We start from the raw sequence: 18,857 nt of genomic DNA, 5'->3' as shown, positions 1-18,857 counted from the left end.
TTAAATGGATGCTGCCTTATTGGGAGAATAAAAACCCACCCAACACCTACCACTAACCCTACCCAATAAACACTTTATTACACACTCGTTAGACAGTTTATTTCCACTTGTAGAACATTATTTTCATTTTTATTGAAAATAAATGCACTTCTGATGTGATATGTGATGGGAAAATAGAGAAGAGTGAGCTCGGCAAAAGGCGGATTCGAACGTTGAATTTGGCGCATCCTTTGATAAACATGATATATATTAACGAGTTGAAATAAAGACTTAATATCTCGAAATAACTTATGTTGAAATAATGAGTTATGTCGAAATAACGAGATATTATGTTGAAATAATGAGTTATGTTGAAATAACGAGATGTCGGAATGACTTAATATCTCAAAATAACGAGATATTATGTCGAAATAACGAGTTAATATCTCAAAAATGAGTTATGTCGAAATAACGATTTATTTTTTCCCACCATGCAGTTCAGGGCTTCCGTACAATTTAAATTCAGTGTATTTCTCTATTTGTTTTCAGTAGCAGAAAAAAGTTCCAGCGAAAGGGTACGAGCGCAAGTTTTTCAAAGACAGCCCGTCAGAAGTGGCAGTCTCTGGAGAGGAGGATCATGGATATTGTAATGCAGAGAATGACCATCACTAACGTAGAAGCTGATATGGATCGCCTCATTAAGGTGATTGTTGCATTTATTTTTCTTTTATACAATAGCATGTTTTGGTGATCTTCCTGAAACCCTGTGCTCTTTGTTGTATAAGATTGTTGTGCGTGTAACACAGATATTTAATTGATCAAACTTTGTTGTACTGTGGCTTCAGAAACGTGAGGAGCTGTCCATGCAGCAGGAGGCGCTGTTGCGCAAGAGAGAGAAGTTACTGAACGAGGGCTTCAGAGAGGATGAGGAGGAGAGACTGCTTCAGGAGATGAATGAGGAGATCGAGGTTCTCAATGCCAACATTGACTACATCAGCGACAGTCTGTCAGACTGCCAGGCCACCATCGTACAGATTGAGGAGACCAAGGTAACAGGCTTCTCACTGTGACTTGCTTATTGTTGTAACATCGATATGGTTGCGTGTATGTAATTGAATCTGCACAATTTGCAAATCACAAGTCACTTATATTTACTTATGGGTGTTTTATAATTGGTAAAATCGTTACTTTAGGATGAGCTGGACTCAGTGGACACCTCGGTGGTCATCAGTTCCTGCTCGCTGGCTGAAGCTCGTTCTCTCCTGGACTACTTCCTCAAAGCCTCTATTGACAAGGTCCGTCCAGGCAGACAAATCCAGTGAAAATGTTTGTTGTTATAATTTAGGGTCATCCAGAGTAATACAAGATTAAGGTTAAAATGGTTTCTGAAGGATCATGTGACACTGAAGACTGGAGTAATGAGGCTGAAAATTCAGCTTTGATCACAGCAATAAATTACATTTTATGATATATTGCAATAGAAAATATTATTGTCTTTTTTTCTGTATTTTTGAACTTTGGTGAGACTTCATTTAGAAACAATAAAAAAGTCGTACCGACCCCAGACTTCTGAATAGTAGTGTATTTGTGTGTTTGTGTGTATAGGGCTTGCAAGTTGCTCAGAAAGAGGCTCAGATTCGCCTGCTGGAGGGTCAGCTGCGGCAGACGGATGTGATTGGCTCTTCCCAAAATCACATGATCCTGGATGCTCTAAGGGAAAAGGCGGAGTGTATCCCTGAGCTACACGCTCTAATCCACAACGTCCAGCAAGGTGAATAATCACTTAATTTTTTTTTTTTTTTTTTCGTTTTTACAATACTTTTGATAAAATGTGTTCTTTTCATTTTTCTACCATGGAATAAGAAATATTCCTCCTTATTCCTTTTTGTATGTGCAGCTGACAAACTGACATACTGTAGTAATGTAGAAATAAACTGAGATGTTTTTATTTTTAAGTACATTCCACTTTTTTGTAATTATGGTGTTTCATATGTTCCTCAGAGAATGGCTATGCAAGCACAGATGAGGAGGTGTCTGAGTTCAGTCAGGCGTCAGAGGGCGGGTATGACTACTTTCTACATCCACATATACTTTAGCATGAAATAATCTAAGTTTGTTTCAATTTCAACATCACCGCTCGTCTTTCTGCTACAGTTTCTCCCAAATGAAGTTGTCTGCGAGTCAAGATGACTTTAAGATGAAGGTACTCAACTCTAACTTGGTGTCTTTGCATTGATCAAATACTATTACAATATTAAAGTGGACCTATAATGCCCCTTTCACAAGATGTAATATAAGTCTCTGGTGTCTCCAGAATGTGTCTGTGAAGTTTCAGCTCAAAATACCCCACAGATCATTTATTATAGTTTGTCAAATTTGCCCCTATTTGGGTGTGAGCAAAAACACACCATTTTGTGTGTGTCCCTTTAAATGCAAATGAGCTGCTGCTCCCCACCCCCTTTCCAGAAGAGGGCGGAGCTTTAACAGCTCGTGCTTCGGTTGCTCAACAACAACAAAGCTGGAGAATCTCACGCAGCCAAAATAAAGATTGTCAGTAACGGTGTTCAGCCTTACATTGTTCAAACCGGAGTCGGACACTGATGGAGAGACTCCAGAAGAAGTTACAACTTTTAGAATGAAACTGAACGTTTCTGAATGGTTAAATTTTTGTAGTTGCTGTGGAGTTGATTCAACTCATCGACTAGCATGTGCCGTCATGTTAATCTTTTGTGCAAATCCAGCATTGTGAAGCAGTCCGGCGTAAAATGACGGCATGACAACAACACTCTACTACAACAACTCTTCCTCTTCTCTAAAGCAGCCTGACATGGCCTCACCCCCTTTGTTGCGTGTTCTCAGGGGCAGGATTTATGTAAATTTTGGCATAGACATTGCTTATGCTCAAACAGCAACATTACACACTAACTAAAGTTAAAAAAGTGAAATTATAATCAAGGATCCCTTTTAATGGCTCAGCAGCACTCATTTCTGTTCTGTGTGTTATAACCAGCAGGTGGCAGTGTAGTATTTTGTTGAAATATTCACTGCGTATCCTCTCACAGGTTGAGCCTCGGCTATCTGCACAAATGAAAGCGGTGTCAGCTGAGTATTTGGGCCCTATTCTGGACCTCAGCTCCAAGAGCATCACTAAGTCGCTGGCCTCTCTATCAGAGATCCATGAGAACGGCCTGGTCCTCAAAGAGCCCTATTACAGAGAGCTGGTGTCTCGAACCATCAGCCTGCCTGTCCGAGGACACACTTTGTGAGTGAAAATTGCATCCATTATATAGAACATAGGAAGGTGTAATCAGCCTTTTTGTAATCTGTCTCTTCACAATTATTCAGTTTTTTATAGAATATGACACAGTTTGTATGTTTATGTTTCAGCCCAAGGCAGTCCAGAGGGTCTGACACATCTCCCTTAACAAGGAGGCAGTCATATGACCGAGGCCAGCCATACAGGTAAGTTCATCAGTGGGAATCTGCCAAATAATGTTTTTAAAATGCAAGGCAAGTTCTGGGGCCTGGGAAAGTTTCAGAAGAACAATTCAGAGTAAAAGAAAAATAAAAGTTTCATTTTGCTTTCTAAAGACTAGACAGAAATCACAAAATTAATATGTAATTTATTCTATAGACAGCCATAGTTTTCAGTATTGTTGTATTTATATTGCAATGTACATATTTTCAAGAATAGTTTGTATTAGGGGTGTGACGATATACTCAGCTCACGAGACAATATTTTTACACTTTTTAAGAAATCTTCAATGACGAAATATATGACTGGATAAATAGTTTTTTATTCAACTGGAAGTCACAAAATGTAAAACAATGCAGGTGCATTTTGAAATGTTCTAACTAATCTGGGGCTGTCACTAACGATTTTTTGTTAATCGAGTAATCGATCAATTAATTTGACGATTAAATTGTTTTTTTTGTTTTTTTTGTTGTTTTTTGTTTTTGGTGGTAATAAAAATAGACCTAACTGAACAATAGCCTTTAAAATGACTTAAAATACATGTATAAAAAACAATGAAGTAATAATAATTGGTTCAAATGAAGTATCAAAAGCGAATTTATCATATGGTTTTATTGATCCTCATGTTTTAATATCGCCACGAGATCTCGTCACACCCCTAGTTTGTATTTTTGTTGTAACTTTGTGTGAGGCTTTCCTGTTGCTTTAGGAAAATAAACAAAAAAAAAAAAGTAATAATAATAATAATACGATGACACAAAAATGTCATAGAAAAATGTTTCCCTTCAGGTTTATATATCTAAAAGTAAAGATATTCTTTCAGATAGTGTTTTAATAATTTTCTTAGACCGTTAGTATAATGACAATATTAAAGCCAATTATTTAATATTTGCAAACATTTTATGATATGTATGAACTATATCTTTAAATATAAATTGGCTCTTATAATTGACAATATAGGAAAACGGTCACTTGGTAGTAGATGAAACAGCATGTTTTGGTAGTATGCTATTCTGAACATAACCTGAAGACCAACAAAATTAACATACTTAAAGGATTAGTTCACTTTCAAATGAAAATTACCCCAAGATTTACTCACCCTTAAGCCATCCTTGGAGTACATGACTTTCTTCTTTCTGATGAACACAGTCAGAGTTATATTAATAAATATCCTGACGCATCCAAGCTTTATAATGGCAGTGAACGGGACCAACGAGTTTGAAGCTCAAGAAAGTGCATCCATCCATCATAAACATACTCCATACAGCTCCAGAGGGTTAATAAAGACCTTCTGAAGTGAATCGATGCATTTGTGTAAGAAATGTATATCCATATTTAACAAGTTATAAAGTAAAATATCTAGCTGTGGGATACGTTTTGCTTTGGATGGATGCACTTACTTGAGCTTCATACTCGTTAGTCCCGTTCACTGCCATTATAAAGCTTGGATGCGTCAGGATATTTATTAATATAACTCCGATTGTGTTCATCAGAAAGAAGAGAGTCATATACACCTAGGATGGCTTGAGGGGAAGTAAATCTTGGGGTAATTTTCATTTGAAAGTGAACTAATCCTTTTAAAGGTGAAGTGTGTACCAGGGCAGCAATTGATATGTTCAGAATTATTAAGTTTCAGTGTTCTGTATGTTATACTCTTTCATCTTATCAGGCATGCTCTTTGTGTGTGTGTATGTGTGTGTTTGTGTGTGTGTGTTTTATGCCAGAAGTCCAGATGTAGGCTACACCCCTCCTTCTTCCCCTCCTCTCCGAACACGTAACGACCGCAATGTCTTTTCCCGCCTGACAAGCAACCAGAGTCAGGGCTCGGCACTCGACAAGTGAGTCAAACACAAACACACACACACACACAGCATGAACTATCTTGTTACGTAAGAAAATTGGACCCTTTATATGGTCGAACTCCTCATTGTACCCGAGCATGGAATTTTGCAACCGCCCAAATGTTCTCTAGGTTTATTTAACTGTTTCCCTTTTCCACCTCACTATTTTTTTCTCCTTCAGCTATAAGTAAATGACTTTGCTTTCTGTCAGGTTACTTTGAGTGCTTTATTACAGTATTTTAATCCACTAGTTCGGTAGCTCAGCATTAACCCTGCGCGTTCCGCCGGCAGTATCGATCTCTAATTGCAGTCGAATGGTTAGTATAACTCAAAGCCGACAGCAGAAGCTACCGTCAGTTCTTCAGCTCCTGTGAATTCTCATTATAACACCACAAGTGGGCACATTAGGGTAGGATAACCAATTATTCCACCCTCTGAAGATGGGTTTTGTTTGCACTTTCCTTCCATAATTGAATCAGCAGTGTCTGATATTGCCATAGAGATCTAAATTGGTCATTTGATGCGCCTGTCAGGGATTTATCTCATTATTTTTCCAACCCCTTGAATATTGCGCTCTCCTAGTGTGAGTGTGTGTGGGGTAGGACACATATCGTATCAGACTGTAGATTTCTCTTAATGTAATTTCTATCAGGCCGTGCTATTCCTCAGTTTGTTTACAACGCTCGGGTTGCCATCCTGTTCGTAGTTACTCAACCACCTTTAGCACAGTAATTTTGTGTTCTGTGTGAAATCACCATAATTAGTGCCGTTTGCTAAGGCAAGCATCACTATTACTGTAGCTCATACTTAGAATTAGGGATTTGAGCAAACCCCTGACGGTATTAAACTTAAGTGTAACCCATCGTCCCGCACCATTTGTATGTGTAAGTGATACCACAGATCTTGCAGGGTTATTGAGGAGAAGCACAATATTACTTTTGCTCTACAAGAGTTCAGGCTTGAACTGGGCAAAAAAATCCTAGAATGCATGACCCAAAAAAAAACATTTTTATTTTATTTTATTTTATTTTTTTATTTTTTACAGAAGTTTAAAGACTTTCAAGGGGGACATAGGATTACTTAAAATGATTATTTATTAAAAGTATTATTAATATTAATATTCATTTGGTGATTCCAGATAATTCTGACCCCTTTTATGAAGACTTGGGGTAGTGATACAAAAATATAAGTGACTTTTTCTGAACTTATGACCAACAAATATGTAACTGGCATTGCTGAGACTCTCACACCTATATAAGATTTGGGTGGAATAATTAAATATTAAGGAATTAAATGGCTTTATTAAAAGATTTTTTTTTTTTAAATTACACATTGGGTCAATTTCACCCCTTTCTAGGGTTAAAGGATTAGTTCACTTTCAAATGAAAATTACCCCAAGCTTTACTCACCCTCAAGCCATCCTAGGTGTATATGACTTTCTTCTTTCTGATGAACACAATCGTAGAAATATTAATAAATATCCTGATTCATCCGAGCTTTATAATGGCAGTATGCATTACCAAACGTGTATGAGCTGAAGAAAGTGTCTCCATCTACATCCATCCATCATAAACGTACTCCACGCGGCTCCAGGGGGTTAATAAAGGCCTTCTGAAGTGAAGAGATGCATTTGTGTAAAGAAATATCCATATTTAACAAGTTATGAAGTAAAATATCTAGATTCCGCCAGACCGCCTTCCGGATTCTTCAAAAAGCTTACGCTGTACGTCCTACGCCTTCCCTATTCAACGTACAAAACTGACGCGACACCAGTTCCGTTTTTTCCGTAAGTTGAATAGGGAAGGCGTAGATATTTTACTTCATAACTTGTTAAATATGGATATTTTTTTTACACAAACGCATCGCTTCTCTTCAGAAGGACTTTATTAACCCCCCGGAGCCATGTGGACTATGTTTATGATGGATGGATGTGGATGGAGACACTTTCTTCAGCTCATATTCGTTTGGTAACACATACTGCCATTATAAAGCTAGGATGTGTCAGGATATTTATTAATATTTCTACGATTGCTTTCATCAGAAAGAAGAAAGTCATATACACCTAGGATGGCTTGAGGGCGAGTAAAGCTTGGGGTAATTTTCATTTGAAAGTGAACTAATCCTTTAAACTTGTATTGCTGTAATCATACAATATTTAGGGAGACTGGGGGATTTTTTGACATGGACCAATAAGTATCCACCCATAACACCCTAGCAACTGCATAGCAACATACTCAGAACTTCTTTGCAACCACACCGGAACGCTCTGGTAACGTGCACGGGCAAGCACCACTCAATATAGTTATGTGTTTTTGAAGATGTAACATTTCTGTCTACGCCGGTCGTCATATGGGAATTAGCTTTGACTATTTTCATGTGGTGCTAATGAACTTCCTTCTGTGCCACTCCTTTTTTGTTTAGAACTTAATTAGATCCTATTCCCGTGTCTGTTGGCGTGCCTTTACATTAATAATCTCACCTGTTAATGTGCATGTCAGTATCGGTATATAAGCTAGTGTGATTTTAATTATTTTAGCCCACTTGATTACTGATTGGTCCCCTAGTGGGCGGGTCTGACTTGATTAGATTGGAATCCTGACAGCCTTTCAGTCTTTGCTTGGGTTAGCACAGAATAACAAAACCGGACAGCAGACGCAAGACATTCATGCAGACCAATATTAATAGACCTTCATCAACATTCAAATCAGAGTTGGTGTCAGCGAATCAAAGCGTCCCGTCAAATTGGTCACACACTCATTAATGTTTATCAACTAAGTGTGTGTGCATGTCTTAAGCTGCTGGACTTCTAGTCTGACTGAATCTGTATTTTAAAGTAGCAATTAATGCTTGACACTTTATTAACATATCAGCCAATCAGATGCTTATCTGAGGGACTGCCAGTGGTTCATATTGTTTTTCTTTTGACTCTAAGACTCAGCACTGACTTCATTAAACATCGTCGCACATACATATGCAATTCGAAGATGTTTAGCGGGGTTGAGTTCAAAAGAAATAGAAATCTTTTGTAACATTATAAGTGCATTCACTGTAACTTTAATCAATTTAATGCATTCTTTCTGAATTAAATTATTAATTTAAAAAACATCATGGTAACACTTTGGTATGGGGAACACTTATTTACTATTAACTATAACTTTTGCCTCAATAAACTCTTAATGTACTGCTTATTAATAGTTAGTAAGGTAGTTGTTTAAAGGATTAGTTCACAAAATTTCCTGATAATTTACTCACCCCCATGTCATCCAAGATGTTTATGTCTTTCTTTCTTCAGTCGAAAAGAAATTAAGGTTTTTGAGGAAAACATTCCAGGATTTTTCTCCATATAGTGGACTTCACTGGGGTTCAACGGGTTGAAGGTCCAAATGTCAGTTTCAGCGCAGCTTCAAAGAGCTCTACACGATCCCAGACGAGGAATAAGGGTCTTATCTAGTGAAACGATCTGTCATTTTCTAAAAAAAGACTTTTTCAACCACAAATGCTCATCTTGCACTAGCTCTGCGATGCGCCACGCATTACGTAATCACGTTGGAAAGGTCACGCATGGCATAGGTGGAAGTACCGATCCAGTGCCTATAAAGCAAACACGCAAAGACTAAGTTAAACGGCCTTTACAAAAAAAGGTAAAACAATCACCTATTGAAATGAGTTTTTCGCCCTACCACAGTACTTCCACCTACGTCACGCGTGACCTTTCCAACGGTGCAAGATGAGCATTTGTGGTTAAAAAGTATTTAATTTTTACTCTTTTTTTTTTTTTTTTTAAGAAAATGACCGATCATTTCGCTAGATAAGACTCTTATTCCTCGGCTGGGATCGTGTAGAGCCCTTTGAAGCTGCATTGAAACTAATTTTGACCTTCAACCCGTTGAACCCTGTTGAAGTCCACTATATGGAGAAAAATCCTGGAATGTTTCCCTCAAAAACCATAATTTCTTTTCGACTGAAGAAAGAAAGAAATAAACATCTTAATGGGTTTTACATGGTTACATGGTTAGTGAGTTTGTCACTTGTTAGTCTCATGATAAGGTGCATATTATTAAAGTCTTATGTTGTGCATTTTAACATTTAATCCCAGTGCAATGTCTTGCCCCATAGGCTTCTATTATAAATGCATTGCTTTAAAAGCTGTTTTTGACAAACATATATTTCCGTAGTAATCGACTGCAGATCACAGATACTGTCAATAGAGCTTAATACTGTGTCCTAACCTGGTTTTTAGAGTTTCACCACTTCCAAAATACTAATTCAACCCTGCATTATATCCATTTTAATCACTAAATATTTCAGTTGATGAAAGAAAACAATTTATGCTTATATCTCATTCATATTTTATTCTCTTTACATCCGCAGTCATCCACATTCACGTAATAGCACTTAGAATAATGTGTGAGTGATGATTGCAGCATGTACTTGTATATTGTCTCTGTGAATAGTGGGAGCCATTTAGCCTCGAGCACTATAGTGTTGTTGCAATTTCAATAGGAGATGGTGCATGAATGAAACGTGTATTGATAATACGTCTCACTAAAACGCTGGCCTTTTTTATTAGAGTCATGTTTTATTTCTTTGATAGTCACAATAAAAACAGTTCAGATCAAACAGCCGAGTGAACTGAGACGTGAAGTATCCATTATGACAACACGAGCTGTGGGAATACATCACTGTGAGGCTTGTAAAGGTGGATCGGAGCTAAGGTTTGCAGTGGGCTCTTGCTGTCTTATTCCAGTAACCCCACCCAATGAACTCTGCATAACCCTCCTGCTAACTCCTCCCCTTTTGCTCCAGCCCCACCCCCTGCTCCTGCCTGCTTCCTGGAAGGCTCCTCCCCCTCCCTCTCTGTCTTCTACTGACTCTTCCCACCTTCCCCTAACCCAACTGCTGTTCTGCCCTATAGGTCGGATGACAGCGACTCCTCTCTCTCGGAGGTGTTCAGGTAGAGATCTCTGTCTGTCATTCTGTTTCCTGTTGCCTGGTTGCCCCGCCCGGCCACACCCCACCAGGTGTGGTCACGGCGTGAGCATGCATGTACCCTTTCCATTTGCGTCCTGTGCTGTGAACTCTGTAAGAATTGAATGAACCTTATGGATGGACTTGTTTGAATAGCTTTAATAATCTTGAAGGTTCAAAGGAAGGAAAAAACGATTTTTAAAATCGTGTACTGAATGTACTTGCTTAAATGTCAGCTCATGACACAAAATCATTGGATTGATTGTTTCCTGCCGATCTGTTGGGAAGGTCCTATTACAAACCCTATTTGAATCGTGCAACAGCTCTGGACTGGGATCAAAAGGTTGCATCCTACTAGCCAACTCAACTGCCTTTATTTTTCTCTGATTCCCTCGCAAAAATTGTTGAATTAACCAGATCTGACAGAGAAGAACCTCATTGGTTACTGCCAAGGCCATGAGAGTCTGCCTCAGCAACCGCCCAATACTTTCAAGCAGTCCAGAAGTTGTTTGACTGGGTTAAAGGGATAGTTCACCCAAAAATGAAAATTACTCCATGATTTACTCACACTCAAGCCATCCTAGATGTTTATGACTATCTTCTTTCAGACAAACACAATCAGACAAATATTTAAAAATATCCTGGCTCTTCCAAGCCTTATAATGGTTGTGAATGGGGGGAGCGAGATTTTGAAGCCCCAAAAAATACATCCATCCATCATAAAAACAATCCATATGGTTCCAGGGGGTAAATAAAGGCCTTCTGAAGAGAAGCAATGAGTTTTTGTAAGAAAAATATCCATATTTAAAACTGTATACCTCGATTTGTGGCGGAAGAGCAACCTCTGACCTGACGCAATGACGAACGCGGAAGCGCAGAGGATAGAGCAAAACAAAACACCGGTTAATAATTAGAAGTCTAAAACAAGAAATTTTAAAGAGAAATGTCGGAGGATTTCAATATAAAAGAAGAGGAGCTTGAGTTTGTTGCACAGCCCAATTTGTTTGAACCACAAGAGGCGTCTAAGTTTACGATACTCCTACATCCATCGCATCAGGGGTTACTCGTTTGGCGCAAGTCGACTTGCGCAGTATGCGTACGGTCATCTGGTGGAAGCTAGTTATTTTAGTTTATAAAGTTTTAATATGGATATTTTTCTTACAAAAACTCATCGCTTCACTTCAGAAGGCTTTTATTATCCCCCTGGAGCTGTATGGATTACTTTTATGATGGATGTATGTGCTTTTTGGGCTTTAAAATCTCCAGGCCAGGATATTTTTAAATATATCTCTGATTTGTGTTCGTCTGAAAGAAGATCATATACACCTAGGATGGCTTGAGGGTGAGTAAATCATGAGATAATTTTCATTTTCGGGTGAACTATCCCTTTAACCCCCACTGGCTGAGAGATGCTCTGTCTCTTGATTCTTCAACAACTATGTAAATGAAGCTTACAAATAAAAATAAAAAAATCAACTTGAAAATTGGCTAGAGAGATTTTGGCCAAGTTTTACATCCTTTACCCCTTTGAACCACCACTGATCTAATCATTTTTTTTGGCAAGAGCTTTGTTTCTTCTGGTCTCTGTTGTAAAGACTGCAAAAAATTGGTTCAGAAAAACCCCACAGGTTTAATTTTGTATGTTACTCAATATTCTTTTCTTATCCAATATAGTGACACTGTGATTTCTCTGCACCCCATTATCCTGACAGCACAATTGCATTTTTCTCATTTCTTTCGAGTTGTTCTCGTTATCCCATTAGAAGTTAATGGCTCTATGATGGAACATGGAGTGCTTGGAACAACTCAGCCCCAAATTTCCTTTGAGAGACAAATCTGTTTAAGGGGAGAATCGCAGACAGCTGGCTTAACTTGCTCACCAAGTGAGTCAGTGGTGATAAACTATTCCTGAATGAAGCAAAACAGCATGATGATAAACTTCATGCTATGATGTCTTAGTGTTTCATCTAAATTGTCTTATCTAGGGCCAGTGTAACTGTGAGGTTTGGATTAGCTGTTTTTTTTTTTTTTTTTTTTAAAGATCAACACCCTCTTCGATCGGCGTGAAGCTGAATGAGTCAGTAGGGAAGGCTTTTATTCTCTGAATGCAGCAGTCTGCTCTAAATCCTGCTATGGGAATGTTCAGATAAGGTTCATTCATAACAACTCCCCTCTTCGTTTATCCATGAAAAGCACAGAACCTCCATATCCTGACCTCCTCATGCTCGTCTCCTCTATGGAGGAGACTTGGAGAAGAGGCAACAGGATTCCCCCTCCCCCCCCTTCACACACCATGTCTTTGCTTTCAACCCAACGGAAGGGTCCAAAACCACGAGCTCACTCCTCATTGGTTATGTGCTGCATGAAGGTTTAGTTTTTAGATCATCATTTCTTAGATTTTTTTTTTTCTTCAAATTTGCTGTTGTCATTGTAATGTTTTGGATTTGGCACTCATGTGAAATGGAGTGTATCCTTTTTCATGCGTTTTTAGTGTTGAAAGGCTTGCATGTTGAGTTTCTGGCTGTGTGTGCATAGTCTAATTTTTGGTTTACAGCAGTAATGTTTAAAGCACAGCATGGCTCTACACCTGTATTGAGTTTGTTTGATTGACACTCAGTAAGAAATCAAATTGCTAGCATTATTTTTTTTTTTTAATTTATTTCCTTTCACTCTAAACTCTTAATTCCTCACTTATCGACTCAAATGAGCAAAAAATTAAGCTGCATGGTGTGGAGAAATTGTGTGGTACTCATTATTGGAGCTTGCTAAGGCAAACAGCACCATTACCAACTCCCAACTGTGAACTGCTTTGCCTGGTGGGCAATAAAGAATCCAAAAAAATCTTTGAAGGAAGGAGCCTGAGCATTATCTAGATGCTTCAAGGTGTCATAATTTGACCTGGTTAGCAAACACATAAGACACCTTAGCAATGACCACATAGCAATGCCCTGGAAACCACAGAGAACACCCTAACATCGTGCCGATGAGTTTCACATGGGCAAACACCACTTATATTTTCTTCAGATGGAAAAAATCTAGTTGCATATACAACTGAAACATGTTAATGATATGTAAATACAGCTTCAGTAAAAATGCTTTATCATTTAACTGAAGTTCACACAGACATAAGCTACACTGTAAACTCTAACGCTCAAAATAATTGATTGGTTTGAGTAGGACAAACTTAAATTAATCAAATTATTTCAGTCGATTTAACTTTTATGAGTATTTAGCACTTTCTTTTTCTTTCAAGTTGACAGAACTAATATATTTAAGTAAACTGAGCTGTTTCATTGTTTTGAGTTTTATGAACTTATTTCTTTCAATTTAGATGAACATAAATTTAACTGAAACTGGGCTGGGATTTCTATTTCCCAGCATGCTTTGCCCATTGCACTCGAAAGGGAGAGTAAATGCTAAAATTAAGTGTTATATAATTTTGTTTTTGTGCAAGATTAATGTTAAGTGGGAGATTTAGTAGCGATTAATGTTATGCTAGAAGAGTTTCTGTTAATGTGGGTTTTTGGAGAGTTACCATCATGGTGACAAGTGGTACATGCGGCTTGGTTTGAGAGCAAGTATGTTAAATGCTTTATATTGCTGCACTCATGGTATACTGCCATACTATGCTATTGTTAACATGTCAGCAAATTAGCAAGTTAGCATTTTCTGAGTTAGCTTGTTATAGCTAGCTAAGTTTACACTAATAAAGATGTTCACATTGAGGTTACATGAAAATTTTAAGTTAAATGTACGAATTAGTTTACTTAAACATTTCAAGTTAAGAACAATTAAAATGTATGGGTACAAAATAAAAATCTGCCAGTTCTGCTTACTTAAACTTTGAATTTATTAGCTTAAAAATTCTGATTGCCTCAAATTTTTCAAGTTTTGCCAACTTATGGGTTTACAGTGTACTAATGTTTTAAACCCCTCACACAATGTTAGTCTGGAACCCGATCACCATCAGTTCCTGTTTGCCGGACCTCCCTGGAGTCTTTTCCACTTTAGAGAGCACAAATGTGCCAACAGCAGCCTCTCTCGTTTCATCTGTCCTCAGAGGCCCAGGATGTCCCAGTTTCCTCTTTAATCAGCCATCCTCTTGTCACCTCTGTGCGACTGCGCCTGCACACAGGCTTTGACGGCTCCACCATCATTAGGACTTCACAGGCGCTGAGCCGGACAGAGGCTGATCTCAGCCCACAGGAGACCAATTTCCCTTCATCCCAAACTCCAGCTTCATTTCCGTCTCGCTCGGCCGGCAGGAAAGAGCGTTCCGAGACTGGGCTGGTTGGGAACGCTGTCAGCCTGAAGGGGAAGAGCCTCATTATTTTTTTAGGGGAGGAAAGGCTTGTTTAGCCCTGCCAGGTTGCCAATGTATGTGGGCTAATTGGCAGCCACAACTGGAGTTGCAATATTTTCTCGGCAGCAAAAACTGACACCAAAAAGAAAGGTGATTTTTGAAAAGTAATGCCTGCTTTTGTTTGATTTTGTTTTTCTTCTGACAGATTACTTCCACCTGTTTACTCTAAGAAATGACTTCTCCACTTTCCAGAAGGGGTCAGTACTGAGCTGAAAACGCCCCCACTGTTATGACTGACATAAAACATCCTCCGCTCTGCACAAGGGGGAGCATGGGAAAATAAGACCGAAATAAGACCAGAGATGAGAGCTCAACCCCGAAGTCATTTTACTTGTCTTGGTCCCTCAAGTACAAGTCCTTGAGACTTTAAGTTTTATTTTTGTTTCCTGAAGTTCTGGAGCAGTTTATAGACGAATCCTCTTCTCCATCAAAACAACGTGTGTTTAGCACATATCTCTTGCGATAGAAACCCACATTCAGCCCGTGGCAGTGGTCCATCATAAATCTGACCAGAAATTCGGCTTGCCAGCTGTCAGTAAACGTTACATCCATTTGCAGTTGGCTCTGTGGAGCTGTTACGATGGATGTGGAGATTGCGGTTTTCAATTGCACACCAGCTTGCCTGTGCTATTGTTGGGGGAAAACAGAAAAAGCTAGTGGATACCATCCAAGACGAAACATTGTCCGCTCCCTGATGTGATATGAGCAGCCATGACAGGTGTCGTGTGATGGTTCTGCCAAGTCCGTCAGCCATTAGACAGACCACAAAATGGTGACATCTTAACACGAGTCCCAACATGGTTGAGAGCATCCGTTCCTGCCTCGCCTTTCTCTGGATGCGGTCTCAGTGATTGACAGGTTGTAAGAACTTATGGGCGGTTTGACGGTGTTCGTACTGGTGAGGAAGAGATCTGAAGTGTCTTTTGGGAGCTGCTGGGAAACTCTGCGTTTCCTAATTGGGACCATCTCACTCGCATACAGCCTGTCAAGAGGAAGAACTGCTGCCTGTCTCCAGCAAAGAGTCTTTTAAACAATTTATGTGGATATAAATAAGTTTAAAAAGCCCCGTGTTGCTCTGCATCCTCAGACGTGATGGGTTCCTTTTCATCTCCGCCTTAGTGTGAGAGTTTCAGTAGATCATTTGCAAATTCCGTGCTGCATCAGCACACGTGTACAAGCACCATGCACAAGTAATATCTGCTTCCTGTTCTAGTGCCTATCGACTGAATAATGGACTAGGCCAATAGGGGAAGGGGCATCAAAAGCCTCAGGATATGCGATAAAGGAAATGAACACCAGGACCCTTTCTGCATATGACCTCCTGGCCAGTGGAACACCGTGGCACATAGAGTGTGTGATTGAAACGAGGGCCCCCCAAATGCAGGATACAGATTTGCAATTAGGGATAGCAGTGGTGAGGACAGGGTGCCTTTTGGGACCCTGACATTTGATACATGTTTTTAAACACGCATATCAATGTGCCTTGCACTGACACTCCAAAATGTCATATATATATATATGAGTCATAGTTATTAAAATGCTACTTTTGCTTGGGGGAAATGGAAACCGGTGCCTAGCTGCTTAACATTGGCATCAGTCATAACCTTTGGGGTTTAGAGATTAACATTATACCTTCACTTGCAACACAACAGAGCCGATCATGCTTCTGTAAAACATATGGGCATTGAAGATGTCTTAAAATAGTTCCAGTTTCTGTGCCACCCTGCAAAGTCAGCAGTGACCAACCGAGCGGCTTTGAAATGCGGATTTAAGCTTCTGAACCAAAGTCCACAACTCACAGAGGACTTGGCTGCAGTTTGCATCAGTCAAGCAGGCTTCTCTTTCAAGTGTGCATTCGACTTGGCAGTCGGTGTGACATCGACGTCACATGTATTGGCTCCCCTGCTGCTTGGCAGAGGTACACTATAGTAGGACATAATTAACACCTGCTCGATATATGGAGTCTGTTCTATTGTTTTCACTGATGTTCGTCTGCCTGGCTGATGGCCATATCCTGGGTGACCCGTGGAGCCTGAATAGGAAGACGGAGTGGGGGACTGCACGAGGGTGCTGTAAAACACAGCTGGAGTCTGATAAATCAAATGAAATATCAGCACGTTGTCAGTGAACTCCACGGAGAGCAACCGAAGGTTGAGGGTCTGAAGTGTGCAGGGTTCATCCACCGGATCTCACAAAGAGGTGGCCGTAACAATCAAGTCTGCCTAGGACCCCAAAGCGGGCATTTAATGAGCACTCTATCCAGTGCCTGATAAGAAATTCTACAAAATTGCTTTGATGCATGCTGTTTAATACTATTAGGGCTGCCCCCTAATAGTCGAATAATCGTTAGTCGACTCGAAGAAGCTTAGTCAACCAAAAATTGTATTAATCTGTTAGTCGCAGAGAAAAAAAAACAACCTTTTTTTCAAAAGGTTTTGTCCTTTTGATAATTACAGTATCTCGGGCAAGAAATCCAAACATTTGCCTATCATCCATCAGCCTCAAATATGGATTATCATTTGAAACATGTAAGTAGCAACTTTACATGGCTGCTCCCTCTATCGTTAACCTAGATAAATGTGCGCTATTATTAAGGCGCATGTCCAAGTGTTTGAGGGAGTGCGGAAGCTGAAATATTAGCACGCTTACTGCATGACATGAAGATGCCGGCACGATCATTTGCATTTTTTATGATAACAGCGGAAACAACTTAAAATACTCTGGTCATGGGCTACAGATAAGAGTAATACATCATTCGAAACTGTAAAGGGTCTTCTTTTATTTGTGTAAACTCACAATAACAAGAAAATGCTACTTGCATCACTGAGAAATATATCTATAGAAAGCTTGAAATGTCAAGCGATTGTCAACCAATTTAAGTGTAAAACAAATATTCTCAGATTATGTAATCCGTATGAAACATGCATATAGGCGCGTCCACTATTGTGGAGATGAAGAATCAGCGTCATCGACTTAATCTCTGCAGCTGAAAACATAGAAAACATTATTAATAAATTCATTTATAATCATTACTTTTGCCGGTGCGCTGTGGCAAGCTTCATGTGTGCGCTTGAGCGTTGATTAGGCTATGTATTATATATATAGACGATTAAAGGCTCGTTATTATGATTTATATGGCTTATTAATATACATGTGTGATTAGTCGACTAATAGCTTAAATAAACAAGTACTAGTTGAATACAAAAATCTTTAGTCGAGGGCAGCCCTAAATACCATCATATTTTTTTTAAGTTATGTTACATATGGTGGTAAATAGCCTAATTTGAATATCATTCTTTGTGTTTTTCAGTTGTTTTTGCAAGCTAACAGCTTGATGTACTTGTTTAGCATACTGTTAGCATAGCATACTAGCTTAGTCTCTTACCCTACATATAAACACAGCGGTCTTTTCCACTTTAAATCAGGCATTACCAACGGCTACCCTGTGGGGTCCTAGACGGACTTTGGCACTGATACTTTAGTGGCTCCACAAACCTGTAATTATAATGGATTGGGATTTATCATATCAGGAGACCTTCTTCCTATTTCTATCTATTCTTTCTGTTTCTGTTCTCCCTATCTCACTCAATTTGTTACTCTTTCTCACATCCACACACACAAAAAAGGCTTTTGTCCATCCGTATGGAACAGATGGCACACGTTGTATATTTGAACACAAAAAAAGCTTTGTTGCATCCTCCTTTCCACCCACTCGCTTTGAGACTAACCTCACAGACTTCCTCACTTCACAACAGTGAAATGCTACATGTCTTTGTGCAGGGGTGTGATCACTCCCACAGGTGGGCTGAAGGGGGGCAGGACGGCCCCTCTACAGTGCGTGGCAATGGCCGAGGGACACACCAAACCTGTGCTCTGCCTGGATGCCACTGACGAGCTGCTTTTCACCGGGTCCAAAGGTACAGTGTACACCACTGAGGTCCATTCTCACAGTTATTTCACTCTGAGTCTGTAACAGGAAAACATAAACACCCTTGAGCATAAACACATGAGCCAATTCAAAATGCACTTTCTCTTTGCTTTAAGGTCAAAGTTTCAGCATGCTTTATTGGGCTAAGAAGGCTAACCGTGGGTAGCTCGATCTTGTGAATCTATAGATATTACTCACAATGCTGCAATTATTAATTTATAAGCTGCCAGTGAAATCATCATGAAACTGAAATCATAATTGGGTTGCCAAAACAAACATAAATAAATTGAAATTTTTTTTGTA

The 18,857-nt window shown here is 39.3% G+C and overlaps 1 protein-coding gene across 8 annotated transcripts in view; it reads left to right on the top strand.

The window, feature by feature from the left end:
* kif21b (kinesin family member 21B) overlaps positions 1 to 18,857 on the top strand; it is a 100,800-nt gene that overhangs the window by 63,399 nt on the left and 18,544 nt on the right. For 2 of the 8 annotated variants that reach the window (XM_051911622.1, XM_051911616.1), the window contains exons 18-28: positions 529 to 682; positions 825 to 1,028; positions 1,173 to 1,274; positions 1,585 to 1,750; positions 1,981 to 2,041; positions 2,134 to 2,182; positions 3,042 to 3,241; positions 3,367 to 3,441; positions 5,179 to 5,292; positions 10,211 to 10,249; positions 18,407 to 18,543. In XM_051911622.1, coding sequence (XP_051767582.1) covers positions 529 to 682; positions 825 to 1,028; positions 1,173 to 1,274; positions 1,585 to 1,750; positions 1,981 to 2,041; positions 2,134 to 2,182; positions 3,042 to 3,241; positions 3,367 to 3,441; positions 5,179 to 5,292; positions 10,211 to 10,249; positions 18,407 to 18,543 — 1,301 coding nt within the window. The other 6 variants (XM_051911617.1, XM_051911618.1, XM_051911620.1 and 3 more) reach the window with 6 other exon arrangements.

This window comes from Ctenopharyngodon idella, chromosome 11, assembly GCF_019924925.1.
Source record: "Ctenopharyngodon idella isolate HZGC_01 chromosome 11, HZGC01, whole genome shotgun sequence".
Classification (NCBI taxonomy): domain Eukaryota; kingdom Metazoa; phylum Chordata; class Actinopteri; order Cypriniformes; family Xenocyprididae; genus Ctenopharyngodon; species Ctenopharyngodon idella.
This window is presented reverse-complemented; position numbering and strand designations above follow the sequence as displayed.